The sequence below is a fragment of the Apostichopus japonicus genome, chromosome 6 (assembly GCF_037975245.1).
Source record: "Apostichopus japonicus isolate 1M-3 chromosome 6, ASM3797524v1, whole genome shotgun sequence".
Lineage (NCBI taxonomy): Eukaryota > Metazoa > Echinodermata > Holothuroidea > Aspidochirotida > Stichopodidae > Apostichopus > Apostichopus japonicus.
In genome coordinates this window covers 18,764,435-18,786,245 of record NC_092566.1, presented here as the reverse complement: position 1 = coordinate 18,786,245, position 21,811 = coordinate 18,764,435, and the positions used below count along the sequence as shown (strand labels likewise).

Genomic DNA, 21,811 nt, shown 5'->3' with positions numbered 1-21,811 from the left:
TTTTTATACTCTCTACCTGAACTACATTCTATTGTTCTTTCTCATATATCAAAGACAGATGTTTGAGAGAAGCATGAGTCACACACCAACAAAGTAGTTCAGTTTTATACTCTCTACCTGAACTATTATCTATTGTTCTTTCTCATATTTCAAAGACAGATGTTTGAGAGAAATCATGAGTCATACACCAACAAAGTAGTTCAGTTTTATACACTCTACCTGAACTACAATCTATTGTTCTTTCTCATATTTCAATGACAGATGTTTGAAAGAAATCATTAGTCACACACCAACAAAGTAGTTCAGTTTTTATACTCTCTACCTGAACTACATTCTATTGTTCTTTCTCATATATCAAAGACAGATGTTTGAGAGAAGCATGAGTCACACACCAACAAAGTAGTTAAGTTTTATACTCTCTACCTGAACTACAATCTATTGTTCTTTCTCATATATCAAAGACAGATGTTTGAGAGAAGCAGGAGTCACACACCAACAAAGTAGTTAAGTTTTATACTCTCTACCTGAACTACAATCTATTGTTCTTTCTCATATATCAAAGACAGATGTTTGAGAGAAGCAGGAGTCACACACCAACAAAGTAGTTAAGTTTTATACTCTCTACCTGAACTACAATCTATTGTTCTTTCTCATATTTCAAAGAAAGATGTTTGACTAAGATCTCCAATGCATCCATACCTATTTGGTACTGTAGCAGTTTAAAGGATTCTTTTACTTTTACTGTGCAATTAAATGCATAATAAGTGTTCAGTTGCATGCATAGCTTGTTCTTATGATTAAGCAATCAGGTGTTTCTTTGTTATGCAATACATTCTCTTTTGCTCATATAAAAACAGGGAGTCATTATGTTTATAGAGTTCTCTTCCTATATAGCTCTTACATAGGTCTTCTTATATAGTCTTCTATATATCTATATAGTCTATATATATATATAGTCTATATATATAGTCTTCTATATATCTATATAGTCTATATATATCTATATAGTCTATATATATAGTCTATATATATCTATATAGTCTATATATATAGTCTATATATATCTATATAGGTCTTACATAGCTCTATATAGGTCCTATATAGGTCTTATATAGGTTTTGAGTAAATATGTAGACCTTATGTACCTCCCTTTGATCCTTCGACTATACTTTGGGAGGCTTCTTTTATCTTTCTTATTGTTGATTCTGAAGGTAGATTAAGCCATATACGGATGAGTCATGAGTCATACCAAGGTAGCAATTGACCAATCAAAGACACCCTAGTAGGTCTTTACACCCAACAGTAGCAATTGACCAATCAAAGCCACCCTAGTAGTAGGTCTTTACATCCAAAGGTAGCCAGCACCAGCATTTGGTCGCCAGGTCTTTTTATCAGGTTATTATTAAAAAAGCTAATGCACCTAATACTCAAGCAGTTGCTTTGACATATAAATGGTAGTTTGATGCAGTATGGGTTATTATGCTGAAGGGTCAAAGATTACCTGCCTGTTAGTAACTCAACATTTTAAAGGGTCAAAGCATATCAATTCCTTAACGCCATTCCCTGTGGGGCACGCGAACTGAGTTCGACCGCCGCAGTTTTAGGCCTATGACTTTACCATATAGACCATTTTCCTACAGCCATAACGTGAAAAGTTAATACCGAAAAAACTTAGTTCAAACGGCACTAAACAGAGAAATGTCTTGTCTCTCAAGTTCTGTTATTTTCTTAACAATAAAGTTCAAAATTCCACCGGACTTGGGTGATTTACGATGCAAGGTTAATAAATATCGAACTCAAAACCCTCATTGATAAACTCACAGTAAATACTGAAGAAAATCACCATTTGATAGCCATACTTTGTTTGCGTAACCATCCTCTTGAATATTCATTGATAAATTTAGTTCAAACGGTTTTGGAAAGGATTTTTTCTTAACTTTAAATTGATGTTAAATTCATTTTCATTGGTCACTATCTTCAATCGGACCAAGTACAATCCAATCGAATGTCTTCTAAGAAAAATACAAGTTTCGCTTTCTTCGGTGGGCACGCCGTTACGTAATATATGTGTATCCTGTACTCTGCAATAGGGTACAGCCACGCAATGCACAGTGTTCACCTACAACGTCACAGCCGAGATTCGCTTTCAAAATGTCATATTTTATTGAACTTAATATTATTTCAAAGAAAATGACCGTAGAATATGCATCATTAAATGTTGAAGCAAGTAAGTACCAATTAATTTATCTAATGCAATCCTGATTATAGAAACATCGTTTAAGACCCCCCTGATGAATAGAATAGTCCAACCAACTTGCCCGCACAGAGCCACAGGATTTTCGGTCAAGGTGATGAGTCATACACGTTGGTCAGTAAGAGGGCATTTTAGAAAGAAAGGAATTGATATGATTACCTGCCAGTTATTAAATCAACAGTTCAAAGGGTCAAAGATTACCTGCCAGTTATAAAATCAACAGTTTAAAGGGTAGCTAGTAACTCAACAGTTTAAAGGGTCAAAGATTACCTGCCAGTTAATAACTCAACAGTTTAAAGAGTCAAAGATTACCTGCCAGTTAGTGTTATGAAATAGTAATACCATCTCTTTGATGTTACCGAAACACTCCATCGAGACACCTTACAGGCCTCTTATGTATTTATCTAGGTCATGGATTCAGTTTTCCCACGAGAAGTTTTAACTATCTTATTGAATCTTGGTACAGGGCCTTTTCCCAAAATTGATTCCATTATGTCTGTGGAACATTCGAGAAGGTTCTCTCACGTGGTATTGAAGTTTCCATAGAAAGGGGATGGACTTCCAAACTCCCAACCAATCAGGGCAGATCAGTGCCAGCGCACTTATTTTTATATCGTTAAGTTAATACAGGATGGTCAGTTCATTGGCTGCCTACTGATTGTGCGCAGAGGGATTTTATAGAAGTAAGGTATAAAAGGCGGCATGTCCCGCAAATTTATCACTCCGTCAGAAATTTATCACTCCGTCATCAGTTCGTCGGTTCGTCATTGCTTCGTTACCATTTCATCACTCCTTTTAATTGACGGAGTCAAGTCAAATCATTGTAATTTAGTTTTATTTGTAAAGAGAATCGACAGAGAAGAAATTATACCGAATCATTAATCAAATCCGATCTTGTCAAATTGTTTTTCTGTGAACTCATTGTTTCGCCCGTTCGAGACATCTCCTGAAGAAGCAAAAATACGGCATCAAGATAACCCCAGTACCTTTCTATCACGAGTCCCGATATAGTATTACTATCGGAGGAGCTGGGCTCGTCACAATATTACATTAGTAACTCAACATTTTAAAGGGTCAAAGATTACCTGCCAGTTATAAAATCAACAGTTTAAAGGGTCAAAGATTACCTGCCAGCTAGTAACTCAACAGTTTAAAGGGTCAAAGATTACCTGCCAGCTAGTAACTCAACAGTTTAAAGGGTCAAAGATTACCTGCCAGTTAATAACTCAACAGTTCAAAGGGTCAAAGATTACCTGCCAGCTAGTAACTCAACAGTTTAAAGGGTCAAAGATTACCTGCCAGTTAATAACTCAACAGTTTAAAGGGTCAAAGATTACCTGCCAGTTAATAACTCAACAGTTCAAAGGGTCAAAGATTACCTGCCAGCTAGTAACTCAACAGTTTAAAGGGTCAAAGATTACCTGCCAGTTAATAACTCAACAGTTTAAAGGGTCAAAGATTACTTGCCAGTTATAAAATCAACAGTTTAAAGGGTCAAAGATTACCTGCCAGTTAATAACTCAACAGTTTAAAGGGTCAAAGATTACCTGCCAGCTAGTAACTCAACAGTTTAAAGGGTCAAAGATTACCTGCCAGTTAATAACTCAACAGTTTAAAGGGTCAAAGATTACTTGCCAGTTATAAAATCAACAGTTTAAAGTGTCAAAGATTACCTGCCAGTTAATAACTCAACAGTTTAAAGGGTCAAAGATTACTTGCCAGTTATAAAATCAACAGTTTAAAGGGTCAAAGATTACCTGCCAGTTAGTAACCCAACAGTTTAAAGGGTCAAAGATTACCTGCCAGTTAATAACTCAACATTTCAAAGGGTCAAAGATTACCTGCCAGTTAGCAACTCAAACATTAAAATGCCCAGAGACCAATAGTCAGCAGAGAAGTCGTGTCCCTTATTCAAGATGATTTCAGGTGCCACATACTCAGGGGTACCACAGAATGTCCACGTCTTACGACCATGACCTATTTTCTTGGCAAATCCAAAGTCCACCTGACAATGAATAAAAGACAGAAAAGAGTAGTTAACTACCCAAGGTTGCAGCCAAACACATATCATCTCATTAAGATTAAAATATCATAGCAACAATAATCGTACAATAAACAATAATCGTACCATAAACATATAGCTATATGTGCTACACTATAAAAATACACTATACACACTGAGTGTTACTGATTATCCCACCTGAAACTAACTTGAGAGACATGTGTAGTACTTGTTAAATCATTCAAAGAAAATTACACAGTACAGTCTAATTTATACTAGAACAAGAAAGCCAGTTGGCTTTGTGATTCCTTGCCATACAATTTACCATCTGACTTATGTACAAGTGGGTTAAATATGTCCAACAAGTAAGTGAGAACCAGAGAAGATCAGAGATGTCAATCTCTTATTTGTAGCACTCACTTGTGGGGAATTCACTGGTAAGGATTTTACTTTTACTATTACTTAAAATGGTTCACTATCCAGAAAGAACAGTCTTCCTAGATGAAATACAGACATATACACCAACCAGACAGACACCAACCATCCCTTTAATAATTATTATTAATGAATGAGAGTTACATGACATTGTTTACACACAGTGAAATATTTTCACAACTTACTGCCAAACACAATGTCATCTAGTATAAATCACAGACAATAAGACCAATTTTGACACCATTTAAGACAACCTGTTGACCCCTTCAAGCTATTTGAGTCTGTTTAAAGCTTCCAACACAAGAGTAGCTCAACTATTTGAAGCAGGTTTCCCTTGGGCCTGTTCACTAAACTGAAACTATGTTCACCAAAACAAACTCATAGTATGCTAGATCTCACAGATTAATTGTAGCTTTAATTTTAGAGTTAACATGTTTACAAGTTGGATTACCTACTTGACACATGTTGACCTCTACCAACTTGAAGAAATAAAGTACCTGGTAGCTTATAACAGAACTTGTTATGCAAAATCGCCCACTGCAATCTAAATAACAATGCATAGCAGTTAATGTAGTCAGAACCTTTGTATTTTCAGTATTTTAAGAGAATCTATAGAAGTTTATAAACCTCTTGGTTCCACTCACCAATTTCCCATAACCATGACTGTCCAGCAGTATGTTTTCTGGTTTGAGATCTCGATATATAATACCATTGCCATGGAGATATGACAGTGCTTCAACGACACAGGCTGTATAAAACCTTGTTGTACCATCATCAAAGGATCCCCTTTAAAACCAAAAATATAAAATCATAAAATCATGCAAATTTTAGGATGAGGTTGAATAATAAAATGTAGGTAGGTACATGACATATGGTTAGGTAGGTATCTGCAGTGGCTCTTAATTCCCCACACAATTTCCATCATCCTATTTAAGTGATGGTTTGGCTAACATTTTACTTTTTACTAATAAGAATGTTTAAGTCAACAGTCAAGTGACTGCCTCTCAGCCTAACACCATGGCTAAAAGAAGTCATACTGCAGAACATTATTCAGATACTGAGTGGGAGAGACTGAAAGGGACCAACAGTAATGTCAGCCAAGTAATATTATTGCTCAACTGTCTTTTAACAGGGACAACACTTTTTGTAAGGAAGAATTCACAAAGAGTGCTTACCAGCAATTGCTTTATCACTGTCAATGACTTGACTTTACTTAATCTCCATGACAACACTAGAAGAAGTCTCTAGATTATTCAATGACAATATCTTTCATCATCCCAATTCTGTAAATACCAAGATGGATTCAGTTAATTTGAGTATCTTTACTCCCGATAATAATACTTTAGCCCACCAAACATTCCATCTGGACATATGAATACAATGACAAGTCTAAGGCTGGTTGACTTAAAACTTTTACTATTTAGCGTCAATTTTATCCTTACTTTCAGCTGAGAATGTTTAGTCAACTCCTTCTTTATAATTGTTATAAATTTCACCTTGTCCTATATAAATTTTATGATCAAACTCATCATTTGCTTCCACTTTTGCTTTTTAGTATTACTCATTCTCAGGGTTGAAAGAATTTCCAACTGAATTTGTAGGTCTTTACACTCCTCCTTAATAGTCCTCTAGTGATTTGTAATTCCCAGAGTTGAATTTACTGTTTACACATGTTTTCCATTTAAATTATAATAACCAAAATACATTCTCTGAGCTTCTTAAATTCACCCACATACAAATTTTTCTTACAAGCTGAAGAACAGTGAAGATTTAAGTGCAAAGAAAAGTGAATGCAAGTGATACTTTCATTAGAACAAATTCATATATATATATATATATATATATACATAAAAGCCCAAAGTTTAGAATTATCCAATACGATAGAATAGGATAGCATCACACAAAGGATAGAATCAACAAAAGGATACAATAGGATAAAATCACACAAAAGGATAGAATCAAACAAAAGGATAGAATATGATAAAATCACACAAAAGGATGGAATCACACAAAAGGATAGAATCATACAAAAGGATAGAATCAAACAAAAGGAAAGAATAGGATAAATCACACAATAGGATAGAATCACACAAAGGATAGAATCAACAAAAGGATAGAATATGATAAAATCAAACAAAAGGATAGAATCACAAAAATGGATAGAATCACACAAAAGGATAGAATCAAACAAAAGGAAAGAATAGGATAAATCACACAATAGGATAGAATCATACAAAAGCATACAATCACACAAAGGATAGAATCAAACAAAAGGATAGAATATGATAAAATCACACAAAAGGATAGAATCACAAAAATGGATAGAATCACACAAAAGGATAGAATCAAACAAAAGGAAAGAATAGGATAAATCACACAATAGGATAGAATCATACAAAAGGATAGAATCACACAAAGGATAGAATCAAACAAAAGGATAGAATAGGATAAAATCACACAAAAGGATAGAATCACAAAAATGGATAGAATCACACAAAGGATAGAATCAAACAAAAGGATAGAATAGGATAAAATCACACAAAAGGATAGAATCACAAAAATGGATAGAATCACACAAAAGGATAGAATATGATAAAATCACACAAAAGGATAGAATCACAAAAATGGATAGAATCATACAAAAGGATAGAATCACACAAAGGATAGAATCAAACAAAAGGATAGAATATGATAAAATCACACAAAAGGATGGAATCACACAAAAGGATAGAATCATACAAAAGGATAGAATCAAACAAAAGGAAAGAATAGGATAAATCACACAATAGGATAGAATCTTACAAAAGGATAGAATCACACAAAGGATAGAATCAAACAAAAGGATAGAATATAATAAAATCACACAAAAGGATAGAATCACAAAAATGGATAGAATCACACAAAAGGATAGAATATGATAAAATCACACAAAAGGATAGAATCACAAAAATGGATAGAATCATACAAAAGGATAGAATCACACAAAGGATAGAATCAAACAAAAGGATAGAATATGATAAAATCACACAAAAGGATGGAATCACACAAAAGGATAGAATCATACAAAAGGATAGAATCAAACAAAAGGAAAGAATAGGATAAATCACACAATAGGATAGAATCACACAAAGGATAGAATCAAACAAAAGGACAGAATAGGATAAAATCACAATAAAGGATGGAATCACTCAAAAGGATAGAATCATACAAAAGGATAGAATCATACAAAAGGATAGCATCACACAAAGGATAGAATCAAACAAAAGGATAGAATATGATAAAATCACACAAAAGGATGGAATCACACAAAAGGATAGAATCATACAAAAGGATAGAATATGATAAAATCACACAAAAGGATGGAATCACACAAAAGGATGGAATCACACAAAAGGATAGAATCATACAAAAGGATAGAATCAAACAAAAGGAAAGAATAGGATAAATCACACAATAGGATAGAATCACACAAAGGATAGAATCAAACAAAAGGACAGAATAGGATAAAATCACAATAAAGGATGGAATCACTCAAAAGGATAGAATCATACAAAAGGATAGCATCACACAAAGGATAGAATCAAACAAAAGGACAGAATAGGATAAAATCACAATAAAGGATGGAATCACTCAAAAGGATAGAATCATACAAAAGGATAGCATCACACAAAGGATAGAATCAAACAAAAGGATAGAATATGATAAAGTCACACAAAAGGATAGAATCACAAAAATGGATAGAATCAAACAAAGGAAAGAATAGGATAAATCACACAATAGGGCAGCATCACACAAAAGCAGATAATCACACAAAGGATAGAATAGGATAAAATCACACAAAAGGATAGAATCAAACAATAGGATAAATCACACAAAAGGATAGAATAGGAGAGACTCACGCAAAAGGATAGGATAGAATCACACATAACAAATAGTTCAGAGGAAAATTAATTTTTGACTGATGAATGTGAAACATATTCTAAGCATACTGATGAAAATTAGCAATTCCCAAACAGCATTATTGCTCATTAAATTTGTTACAAACTTAACCAAAAGTGAACTTCAAGCAAGCCGGTGTGATGTTACACTGCACAATGATAGCAACCGTTTTGATTTTGCTAAACGTTATTGCTTTGGTCTTGGTATTGATGGGATTTGAAGTTAAGAATATAGATGCCAATGAAGGACGTGTGTTCCTATTGAGATCTATTCCAATTTGAAAGTAAGAAACCGGAGTTTAATTTAAGAAAACATGAGAGATATTTGTCAATATGCTCCTATGACATCACACCTGTTTGCTTCAAAGTTATCTTATTAATGTTTTCTAATGTCTTCTACAGATGAAAGTTAAAGTTCAATAATGGAATTCCACTCACTTGTCTCTCAATATGGTCCAAAGTTCCCCACCTAGACACGCTTCTAGCAGCATATACAAATATTTCTGATCCTTAAATGTACAAAATAACCTGTGGTACAAACGGTTGAAAGTCAAAAGCTAAATTTGACAAAGAAAGATTAACCATGAAAGTTGTCATTGATGTGTAACATTTAACAATCTATCAATCCTGTTAGTTTACACATAAGAGGTATATCTCTTACTGTCTAGAAACAATATAACATGTATCAACGAGCAATGATTGTAGAAAATGCTAGTTAGGACTAACCACTCAGTTCATGTTGAATAAAACCATATCCGATTGCATCTATCATTTAGCTAGTTGTAGGTCATGAACCGATTGTCTATTTCTTCACACTAACCACAGTTCATATCACCTATCAATGGGAGGACTATTTCCATTGTAAAAATAACAAATGGTATGTAAAGCAAAGAGACTGACTCACAGATGGCTCAATTAACAGAAGCTAAATTACAAATGAGCTGTGTTCAGGATATTCTACAAAAGGAATATTATCCCAGGTAAAAGAGCTTGAAGTGTAAACAATGTCATCTTTACACTGAAAGCTCACACATGGAAGAAGGTTGGTAGGGGTCAGGGGTGGCAAATGTTCCATTGCACCTAAATAATAAATGAAACATCCAAACATACTGAAGTGTTGACCATATAAGCTCCAAAACTTGAAAACTTGCAAAAATATATTAAAGAAAAGATCCATGTTGTGAACATTTATTTCTCAGATGCAATGCATCCAAGACTAGGTGATACATACCTATGATGGGCTTGAGAGCATCTCACACTGTTTATCACTTTACTGCCATCAGCATAGAGGTCAAAAGGTTACATTATTTTCATGATGAATTCAGCACTAACCTTACAATAAAGTCACATCGAGATTCCATCATGATATTCTTCTCCGACATAATATGTTCCTGTTGTCTAGTTTCTACAATATGTCTCTTCTTAAGCTGCTTTAGAGCATATGTCTGTTTATGTCCACTAACTTTAACCTGCAAAAAGGAATGAAGAATTGCATTATGGGTAACAAGAGGCCAGTCATTGCTTACTCTAATATGAAGAGTACCGTCAATTTAAAATAATCCCACTATACTTTCCATGCATATTTTATAATCCCATACTTCTGTCAATCCTCACTACTGTCCATATAAATGACCCCACTATACTGTCCATACATTTTAATCATCCCATAGTTATTTCAATCATCACTACTGTCCATATAAATGACCCCACTATACTGTCCATACATATTAATCATCCCATACTCATTTTAATTATCACTAGTGTCCATATAAATTACCCCACTATACTGTCCATACATATTAATCATCCCATACTCATTTCAATCATCACTAGTGTCCATATAAATTACCCCACTATACTGTCCATACATAGTAATCATCCCATACTTATTTCAATCATCACTAGTGTCCATATAAATGACCCCACTATACTGTCCATACATATTAATCATCCCATACTTCTTTCAATCATCACTCATGTCCATATAAATGACCCCACTATACTGTCCATACATTTTAATCATCCCATAGTTATTTCAATCATCACTACTGTCCATATAAATGACCCCACTATACTGTCCATACATATTAATCATCCCATACTCATTTTAATTATCACTAGTGTCCATATAAATTACCCCACTATACTGTCCATACATATTAATCATCCCATACTCATTTCAATCATCACTAGTGTCCATATAAATTACCCCACTATACTGTCCATACATAGTAATCATCCCATACTTATTTCAATCATCACTAGTGTCCATATAAATGACCCCACTATACTGTCCATACATATTAATCATCCCATACTTTTTTCAATCATCACTCATGTCCATATAAATGACCCCACTATACTGTCCATACATAATAATCATCCCATACTTATTTCAATCATCACTCATGTCCATATAAATGACTCCACTATACTGTCCATACATATTAATCATCCCATACTTATTTCAATCATCACTACTGTCCATATAAATGACCCCACTATACTGTCCATACATATTAATCATCCCATACTTATTTCAATCATCACTACTGTCCATATAAATGACCCCACTATACTGTCCATACATATTAATCATCCCATACTTATTTCAATCATCACTACTGTCCATACCTTCTTTCAGCATATTATTCAATCTTTCAGCATATTATTCACTCTTTCAGCATATTATTCAATCTTGCAGCATATTATTCAATCTTGCAGCATATAATTCAATCTTTCAAGCAATTTTCTGCTCATAATTGCAGTCCACAGAAGAGTTTTAATCACAATTTAAGCTCTAGTCACATCAGTGGTTGTGTCATTTACAGGTGCTGATGTGTAACCTTGGTGAAACTAGATTCCTCGCATACTGAGAATATAACAGTTTCTTGGTCTGTGACATTATACAAGAAACTCATCCACCTAGAATCGTAACATATTTAAATTGTCAGTGACTTACCAATTCTACACGACCAAAGCCACCAACACCAAGGGTTGCTATAACTTGCACTTCAGTTAGTTTGATCTCAGAAAATTCTGAATCCACTCTGGAAGAAATTGAGAAAATGTCCAACAGATCAGAACAAAGTTACTTTTTTTTACTAATGTTACATCATGAAAAGCAATCCTTTCCCTTGCCAAGGATTGTACATTGTAAATTATATCATTTGTACCCGTTTGGCAATCCTGGAAATGAATAATTAAGTGCATGTGACATTTCTCAAAACACGGTACACCATTTGGCAAAAACATTCCACAAGTAATTGGCAAATATTACTTTCTTCTAATAATATGAATGGTTCTTTTTACCAGAGTAAACTTTCCACTCATTTATGACAATAAAACATCACAAATTATATAACAAAATAATTATAATGACAGAATAAATTATGACAAAATAAAGGCCAAAAAGTTGTTCTCATTTGGAATAGTACAAAATGAAGTTACAGGAAACATTCTGTGACCTATTGACTGTACATTATCAAGTACAATAGGACCTTACAGCAACATCTTTCTTCATTCTGTGACCTATTGACTGTACATTATCAAGTACAATTGGACCTTACAGCAACATCTTTCTTCATTCTGTGATCTATTGACTGTATATTATCAAGTACAATAGATCCTTACAGCAACATCTTTCTTCATTCTGTGATCAATTGACTGTATATTATCAAGTACAATAGATCCTTACAGCAACATCTTTCTTCATACTGTGACCTATTGACTGTACATTATCAAGTACAATAGGACCTTACAGCAACATCTTTCTTCATACTGTGACCTATTGACTGTACATTATCAAGTACAATAGGACCTTACAGCAACATCTTTCTTCATACTGTGACCTATTGACTGTACATTATCAAGTACAATTGGACCTTACAGCAACATCTTTCTTCATTCTGTGATCTATTGACTGTATATTATCAAGTACAATAGATCCTTACAGCAACATCTTTCTTCATTCTGTGATCTATTGACTGTATATTATCAAGTACAATAGATCCTTACAGCAACATCTTTCTTCATACTGTGACCTATTGACTGTACATTATCAAGTACAATAGGACCTTACAGCAACATCTTTCTTCATTCTGTGACCTATTGACTGTACATTATCAAGTACAATAGGACCTTACTGCAACAACTTTCTTCATTCTGTGACCTATTGACTTTCCATTATCAAGTACAATAGGACCTTACAGCAACATCTTTCTTCATACTGTGACCCATTGACTGTACATTATCAAGTACAATAGGACCTTACTGCAACATCTTTCTTCATTCTGTGACCTGTTGACTGTATATTTTCAAGTACAATTGGACCTTACAGCAACATCTTTCTTCATACTGTGACCTATTGACTGTACATTATCAAGTTCAATTGGACCTTACAGCAACATCTTTCTTCATACTGTGACCTATTGACTGTACATTATCAAGTACAATAGGACCTTACAGCAACATCTTTCTTCATACTGTGACCCATTGACTGTACATTCTCAAGTACAATAGGACCTTACTGCAACATCTTTCTTCATACTGTGACCTACAGTATTGACTGTACATTATCAATTACAATAGGACCTTACAGCAACATCTTTCTTCATACTGTGACCTATTGACTGTACATTATCAAGTACAATAGGACCTTACAGCAACATCTTTCTTCATTCTGTGACCTATTGACTGTACATTATCAAGTACAATAGGACCTTACTGCAACATCTTTCTTCATTCTGTGACCCATTGACTGTATATTTATCAAGTACAATTTGACCTTACAGCAACATCTTTCTTCATGCTGTGACCTATTGACTGTACATTATCAAGTACAATAGGACCTTACAGCAACATCTTTCTTCATACTGTGACCTATTGACTGTACATTATCAAGTACAATAGGACCTTACAGCAACATCTTTCTTCATTCTGTGACCTATTGACTGTACATTATCAAGTACAATAGGACCTTACTGCAACATCTTTCTTCATTCTGTGACCTATTGACTGTATATTTATCAAGTACAATAGGACCTTACTGCAACATCTTTCTTCATTCTGCGACCTATTGACCGTACATTATCAAGTACAATAGGACCTTACAGCAACATCTTTCTTCATACTGTGACCTATTGACTGTACATTATCAAGTTCAATTGGACCTTACAGCAACATCTTTCTTCATACTGTGACCTATTGACTGTACATTATCAAGTACAATAGGACCTTACAGCAACATCTTTCTTCATACTGTGACCCATTGACTGTACATTATCAAGTACAATAGGACCTTACTGCAACATCTTTCTTCATACTGTGACCTACAGTATTGACTGTACATTATCAATTACAATAGGACCTTACAGCAACATCTTTCTTCATATTGTGACCTATTGACTGTACATTATCAAGTACAATAGGACCTTACAGCAACATCTTTCTTCATTCTGTGACCTATTGACTGTACATTATCAAGTACAATAGGACCTTACTGCAACATCTTTCTTCATTCTGTGACCCATTGACTGTATATTTATCAAGTACAATTTGACCTTACAGCAACATCTTTCTTCATACTGTGACCTATTGACTGTACATTATCAAGTACAATAGGACCTTACAGCAACATCTTTCTTCATACTGTGACCTATTGACTGTACATTATCAAGTACAATAGGACCTTACAGCAACATCTTTCTTCATTCTGTGACCTATTGACTGTACATTATCAAGTACAATAGGACCTTACTGCAACATCTTTCTTCATTCTGTGACCTATTGACTGTATATTTATCAAGTACAATAGGACCTTACTGCAACATCTTTCTTCATTCTGCGACCTATTGACCGTACATTATCAAGTACAATAGGACCTTACAGCAACATCTTTCTTCATACTGTGACCTATTGACTGTACATTATCAAGTACAATAGGACCTTACAGCAACATCTTTCTTCATTCTGTGACCTATTGACTGTACATTATCAAGTACAATAGGACCTTACTGCAACATCTTTCTTCATTCTGTGACCTATTGACTGTACATTATCAAGTACAATAGGACCTTACAGCAACATCTTTCTTCATTCTGTGACCTATTGACTGTACATTATCAAGTACAATAGGACCTTACTGCAACATCTTTCTTCATTCTGTGACCTATTGACTATACATTTGTCAATACTTTCAATAATTTGAAAATTAATAGTGTTTACTTTTACAATGCATAACAATATAATACTTAAGGGACATAACCATACTGTTCCTAAAATGCTGGCTTAACCTGAAGCTGTGCAAAAATATTTCTGTAACATCTCAGAAGAAGTAGTCAATTAATATCTTTTTCTGGGAGGGTTAACTGCTATCTACAGAGTGACACAGTCACCACTCATTCCCTGTAAACAGCTGATAATGCTGACTACAAGAAATCCTGTTCAAAGCATTTTATCTGAGTAATCAACTCTCTGGTTAAAATTCCTTGAGTACCTTCTCTAGAACGTTAATTTATGCACTACAGTGGTCTAACCCACAGGGCTTTCCCCATTGCAGTCTGTAGAGATATCATCATTTGTGTTGGCTTCAGGTCAGCTGCATACAGTGTGTCCTTCCTTAGCATTGTCAGATCTCTTGATATATCAATATGAAGGATAAAATAACCTCACAACTGTAAACAAAGGAACTTATGGCATATGAGACATAACATTTAAAAAACCTTACAAATGTTGGAATATTGAAGTAAAATCATTAAGCCAATTGGCTTAGTGATTCCTTGCCACTATTCAGTTTAAGTTTAAGTTCAATAGATAAAGTGCAGAATGTGTTGACCATTACTCATTTCAAGTGATCTGGGAGGTCCTTGCATTAATGTGCACCTGCATATATCAACTGGCAACTTCAGATCATTCACGCTTTATTTTAATAGTTTGGATGTTTTCAAGGTTGTCAGACTTTGTCCTCTAATCCTAACCCTGACCACCAATTTCAATAAGTTTCTTGCATTCACTAATGTGGATCCACCAAGTATAAAGTTCATCCAGCTATAGGTTTGCAGGTACTGTGTTTACAAGTTTGTCAGAGTTTCACCAATGTTCACCTTGCCTCCACCTTGCCTGCACCCTCTTGATAGGGTTATATACCCATAAAGTGGATCTACAGACTACCTTTACTGTTGTGGTTCTCATGTATTCAAGGTTTTCAGACTGACCTTTCTTGACCGTACCAATGTCAATTGTTCTTGTACTCACTAAGGTGTATCAATGTACCAAGTGAGTACTCCAATTTCAAAAGAGTTGTTTTACTTACCAAGCTGGATCTACTGATCAAGTATCAAGTTCAACCAATGTGTATCTTTGACTATTTAATGTGTTTACAAAGTTATCAGACTTTTGCCATGTTGACCTCAAATGACCTTTTCACCTCCACCCATTTTATAATGGTTCACCAATGGAGATATACATACCAAGTATGAAGTGCATCCATCATGTACTTTTTGAGTGATACGTTTACAACACAAAGGTGTCACATATACACACACATACTAGTCACCATCAAACAGTACATCCATAATGTGGATGATAGTCATGGAAAGAATTAGACAGAAGGATATTTGATAATGCTTGAACTGTAAAAGTAGCACTGTGACTTCTAGGAATTGTTGACAATCTGAAGGTTATTAATTCCTACTTGCAGCATGCATCAATGTAAAGGTGGCATAAGTTAGAGAAGCAATTGTGTCCATGATGAATTGGACATTCCTTAGTTCAACTACTGTATATATATACCATTACCTTTGTCTGCTCACCATTCAACATTCTAATTAAAAACATTCATCTTAAATGCTCAAGTATTTAAACATTAGTGAGACACCTGCTGAAAATTACAGTGTAATATAATTAATATTCAAAATAAGAGATAAAAGTGCTATTACCTTCCTTGTATGAGCTCATCTTTCTTTCTGTGGTGGGTATCATTAAGACCTCCAGTAGCTTGAAGGAAGGAGCTATAAAGAATCAAAAACAATGTTAACAAAATCTTGACAGCCATCTCCAAAGCAGGCTCATCTACATATTCATGGTATGATATGGTCAGATGCCTAATCACTAATAAATGACACTTGACATTTAAAATGACCTGACACAATCAAAGATTATAATGTTTGACATCAAATTCCATAATCATGACCTGAGCTACTACTCAATGATAATTACCTTCCACACTAATTAATAGCAATGTTTGTAATAATATATTCATGGAGACATGTCATTCAAAGCATTATGACTATTTACATACAACTCCTGCTGATCTTATGCCTCATATTCCTATATATCTCAAACAAGGCTGACAAACTTAACTGAATTGCCAAAACTTGGACATGCAGCAATTAATCAGGTACACTAAATTATGCCATTATCAAAAATTTGAGATGTGAGAGCTGAAGTTTATATGCTACATGTAGATAAACAGAAGGATATTCTCGAGGTATGAAAGGGAATATGCCACAGGTTAGGGTATGCATCAGGTAAGAATCCAAGTTTGGATATCCTTGGGCAGGGATATCCTTGGGCAGGGGTATCCTTTGGGTAGGGGTATCCTTTGGGTAGGGGTATTCTTTAGGCAGGGATATCCTTGGGCAGGGGTATCCTTTGGGTAGGGGTATCCTTTCGGTAGGGATATCCTTGGGCAGGGGTATCCTTTGGGTAGGGGTATCTTTTTGTTAGGGGTATCACTCAGGTAGGGATATCTTTAGGCAGGGATATCTTTGGGCAGGGGTAGCTTGTGGGTAGGGGTATCCTTTAGGCAGGGATATCCTTGGGCAGGGGTATCCTTTGGGTAGAGGTATCTTGTTGGTAGGGGTATTCTTTAGGCAGGGATATCCTTGGGCAGGGGTATCCTTTGGGTAGGGGTATCCTTTCGGTAGGGATATCCTTGGGCAGGGGTATCCTTTGGGTAGGGGTATCTTTTTGTTAGGGGTATCACTCAGGTAGGGATATCTTTAGGCAGGGATATCTTTGGGCAGGGGTAGCTTGTGGGTAGGGGTATCCTTTAGGCAGGGATATCCTTGGGCAGGGGTATCCTTTGGGTAGAGGTATCTTGTGGGTAGGGGTATCAATTGGGTAGGGATATCCTTTAGGCAGGGATATCGTTGGGCAAGGGTATCCTTTGGGTAGGGGTATCCTTTGGGGTAGTGATATCCTTTGGGTAAAGGTTATGCCTCAGGTAAGGGTATGTCTTAGGTAACGGTATGTCTCAGGTAAAGTAATTCTTTAGGTAAGGGTATCCAAAGTCTGGGACAAAAAATTCCTACTGGAACCAACACTATGGCCACTAATTTCACTTGCATTCATTGATGTTACTTGATATATCATTCTAATTCACTGAAATTCCTTCCATTACCTCGTTAGGTTTCTGTTGTAAAAAAATATCACATTACTCCAATAAAGTCATCACACCTGAGCATTCCAAACAGCAACAATTTAGCAACTAGAAGTAATCTGAAAACATAAAGTTTAATATATCCAAACTTTACAATAAACAGCTTGAAAGATAAGATAATAGGAGAAGAAATCCAACCCAGCATCTTTGCCTTAAATCATATGGATGCTTCTAATGAACAGTTCCTCAAAAACCTAAACAAATCTTCCTCTACATGGGAGATATCACAATTTAAATATCGTATCAAACAGTGCCACTAGAAAGTTAATGATTCTTCTTTTCAAATTTGTCAAGGTGAACATAAAGATTTGAATTTGAAATAGAAAAACATGAAACTACCATCAATAGTTTAGAATCATCATCGACAAATCCATATCTACTGTACCTAGGAAAAAGAGCAGTAGAGTACTTTTATATGTTATTTTTTGCTCAAGTATCTGGTTATTAAAACTATATATGTTAACCCAAAATGAAATATGATTGTCTTCAGCTGGTTGAAAAAGTTGTTCATCACAAGTGTTTCTATCAAATGTGGTAATGCTGATGGTTGGGTTGCTTGCCACTCTACTCTATCAAATATGGTAATGCTAATGGTTGGGTTGCTTGCCACTCTACAATGAACTAACTTACTCTCTGTCCAATGTTATACAGACTACTCCCTCTTTATCTGCAGCAATAACATTAGCTTCCCTCATGTCTTCACTGGAGGAGAGAAAAACAAAAGATTAATAAAATACTAGAAAAAACAAATATATTAGAACATATTCCTTGTAAGTTGTATCTATCAAACACAGGTCTCGATACCAGTAGATTTCCTGACTCAAGTCAATGAATCATCTTAAGTTGGAAAATTTACTTCATCCAGTTCCTTAGCAATGGAAGTTACGTTGACTCAGCTATGGCTAAAATTGGCTAAATGTAGTAACAGCATTGCATAAATGCATCATATTATCAATCATACAACACTGGCTAAATGTAGTAACAGCATTGCATAAATGCAACACCTTATAAATCATACAACACTGGCTAAATGTAGTAACAGCATTGCATAAATGCATCATATTATAAATCATACAACACTGGTTAAATGTAGTAACAGCAATGCATAAATGCATCATATTATAAATCACACAACACTGGCTAAATGTAGTAACAGCATTGCATAAATGCAACACCTTATAAATCATACAACACTGGCTAAATGTAGTAACAGCATTGCATAAATGCAACACCTTATAAATCATACAACACTGGCTAAATGTAGTAACAGCAATGCATAAATGCATCATATTATAAATCATACAACACTGGCTAAATGTAGTAACAGCAAAGCATAAATGCATCATATTATAAATCATACAACACTGGCTAAATGTAGTAACAGCATTGCATAAATGCAACACCTTATAAATCATACAACACTGGCTAAATGTAGTAACAGCAATGCATAAATGCATCATATTATAAATCATACAACACTGGCTAAATGTAGTAACAGCATTGCATAAATGCATCATATTATCAATCATACAACACTGGCTAAATGTAGTAACAGCATTGCATAAATGCATCATATTATCAATCATACAACACTGGCTAAATGTAGTAACAGCATTGCATAAATGCATCATATTATAAATCATACAACACTGGCTAAATGTAGTAACAGCAAAGCATAAATGCATCATATTATCAATCATACAACACTGCCTAAATGTAGTAACAGCATTGCATAAATGCATCATATTATCAATCATACAACACTGGCTAAATGTAGTAACAGCATTGCATAAATGCATCATATTATAAATCATACAACACTGGCTAAATGTAGTAACAGCAAAGCATAAATGCATCATATTATCAATCATACAACACTGCCTAAATGTTATAACAGCATTGCATAAATGCATCACAATATCAATCAAACAACACTGGCTAAATGTAGTAACAGCATTGCATAAATGCATCACAATATCAATCAAACAACACTGGCTAAATGTAGTAACAGCATTGCATAAATGCATCATATTATCAATCATAGAACACTGGCTAAATGTAATAACAGCAAAGCATAAATGCATCATATTATCAATCAAACAACACTGGCTAAATGTAGAAACAGCATTGCATAAATGCATCACAATATCAATCAAACAACACTGGCTAAATGTAGTAACAGCATTGCATAAATGCATCATATTATCAATCATACAACACTGGCTAAATGTAGTAACAGCAAAGCATAAATGCATCATATTATCAATCATACAACACTGGCTAAATGTAGTAACAGCAAAGCATAAATGCATCATATTATAAATCATACAACACTGGCTAAATGTAGTAACAGCAATGCATAAATGCATCATATTATAAATCATACAACACTGGCTAAATGTAGTAACAGCATTGCATAAATGCAACACCTTATCAATCATACAACACTGGCTAAATGTAGTAACAGCATTACATAAATGCAACACCTTATCAATCATACAACACTGGCTAAATGTAGTAACAGCATTGCATAAATGCATCATATTATCAATCATACAACACTGGCTAAATGTAGTAACAGCAAAGCATAAATGCATCATATTATAAATCATACAACACTGGTTAAATATAGTAACAGCAATGCATAAATGCATCATATTATAAATCATACAACACTGGCTAAATGTAGTAACAGCATTGCATAAATGCAACACCTTATCAATCATACAACACTGGCTAAATGTAGTAACAGCATTGCATAAATGCATCATATTATAAATCATACAACACTGGCTAAATGTAGTAACAGCATTGCATAAATGCATCATATTATAAATCATACAACACTGGCTAAATGTAGTAACAGCAAAGCATAAATGCATCATATTATCAATCATACAACACTGCCTAAATGTAGTAACAGCATTGCATAAATGCATCACAATATCAATCAAACAACACTGGCTAAATGTAGTAACAGCATTGCATAAATGCATCACAATATCAATCAAACAACACTGGCTAAATGTAGTAACAGCATTGCATAAATGCATCATATTATCAATCATACAACACTGGCTAAATGTAGTAACAGCAAAGCATAAATGCATCATATTATCAATCAAACAACACTGGCTAAATGTAGAAACAGCATTGCATAAATGCATCACAATATCAATCAAACAACACTGGCTAAATGTAGTAACAGCATTGCATAAATGCATCATATTATCAATCATACAGCACTGGCTAAATGTAGTAACAGCAAAGCATAAATGCATCATATTATCAATCATACAACACTGGCTAAATGTAGTAACAGCAAAGCATAAATGCATCATATTATCAATCAAACAACACTGGCTAAATGTAGAAACAGCATTGCATAAATGCATCACAATATCAATCAAACAACACTGGCTAAATGTAGTAACAGCATTGCATAAATGCATCATATTATCAATCATACAGCACTGGCTAAATGTAGTAACAGCAAAGCATAAATGCATCATATTATCAATCATACAACACTGCCTAAATGTAATAACAGCAAAGCATAAATGCATCATATTATCAATCAAACAACACTGGCTAAATGTAATAACAGCAAAGCATAAATGCATCATATTATCAATCAAACAACACTGGCTAAATGTAGTAACAGCATTGCATAAATGCATCATATTATCAATCAAACAACACTGGCTAAATGTAATAACAGCAAAGCATAAATGCATCAT

The 21,811-nt window shown here is 34.4% G+C and overlaps 1 protein-coding gene across 4 annotated transcripts in view; it reads right to left on the bottom strand.

The window, feature by feature from the left end:
* Positions 1-21,811, bottom strand: part of LOC139969242 (cGMP-dependent protein kinase 1-like) — a 156,106-nt gene that overhangs the window by 16,123 nt on the left and 118,172 nt on the right. For all 4 annotated transcript variants that reach the window (XM_071974155.1, XM_071974153.1, XM_071974154.1 and 1 more), the window contains 7 exons: positions 18,702-18,773; positions 16,567-16,638; positions 11,592-11,679; positions 9,962-10,098; positions 9,068-9,157; positions 5,336-5,477; positions 4,096-4,259 (listed from right to left, as the gene is read on the bottom strand). In XM_071974155.1, the coding sequence (XP_071830256.1) occupies positions 4,096-4,259; positions 5,336-5,477; positions 9,068-9,157; positions 9,962-10,098; positions 11,592-11,679; positions 16,567-16,638; positions 18,702-18,773 (765 nt within the window). The remainder of the gene's footprint in view (positions 1-4,095; positions 4,260-5,335; positions 5,478-9,067; positions 9,158-9,961; positions 10,099-11,591; positions 11,680-16,566; positions 16,639-18,701; positions 18,774-21,811) is intronic.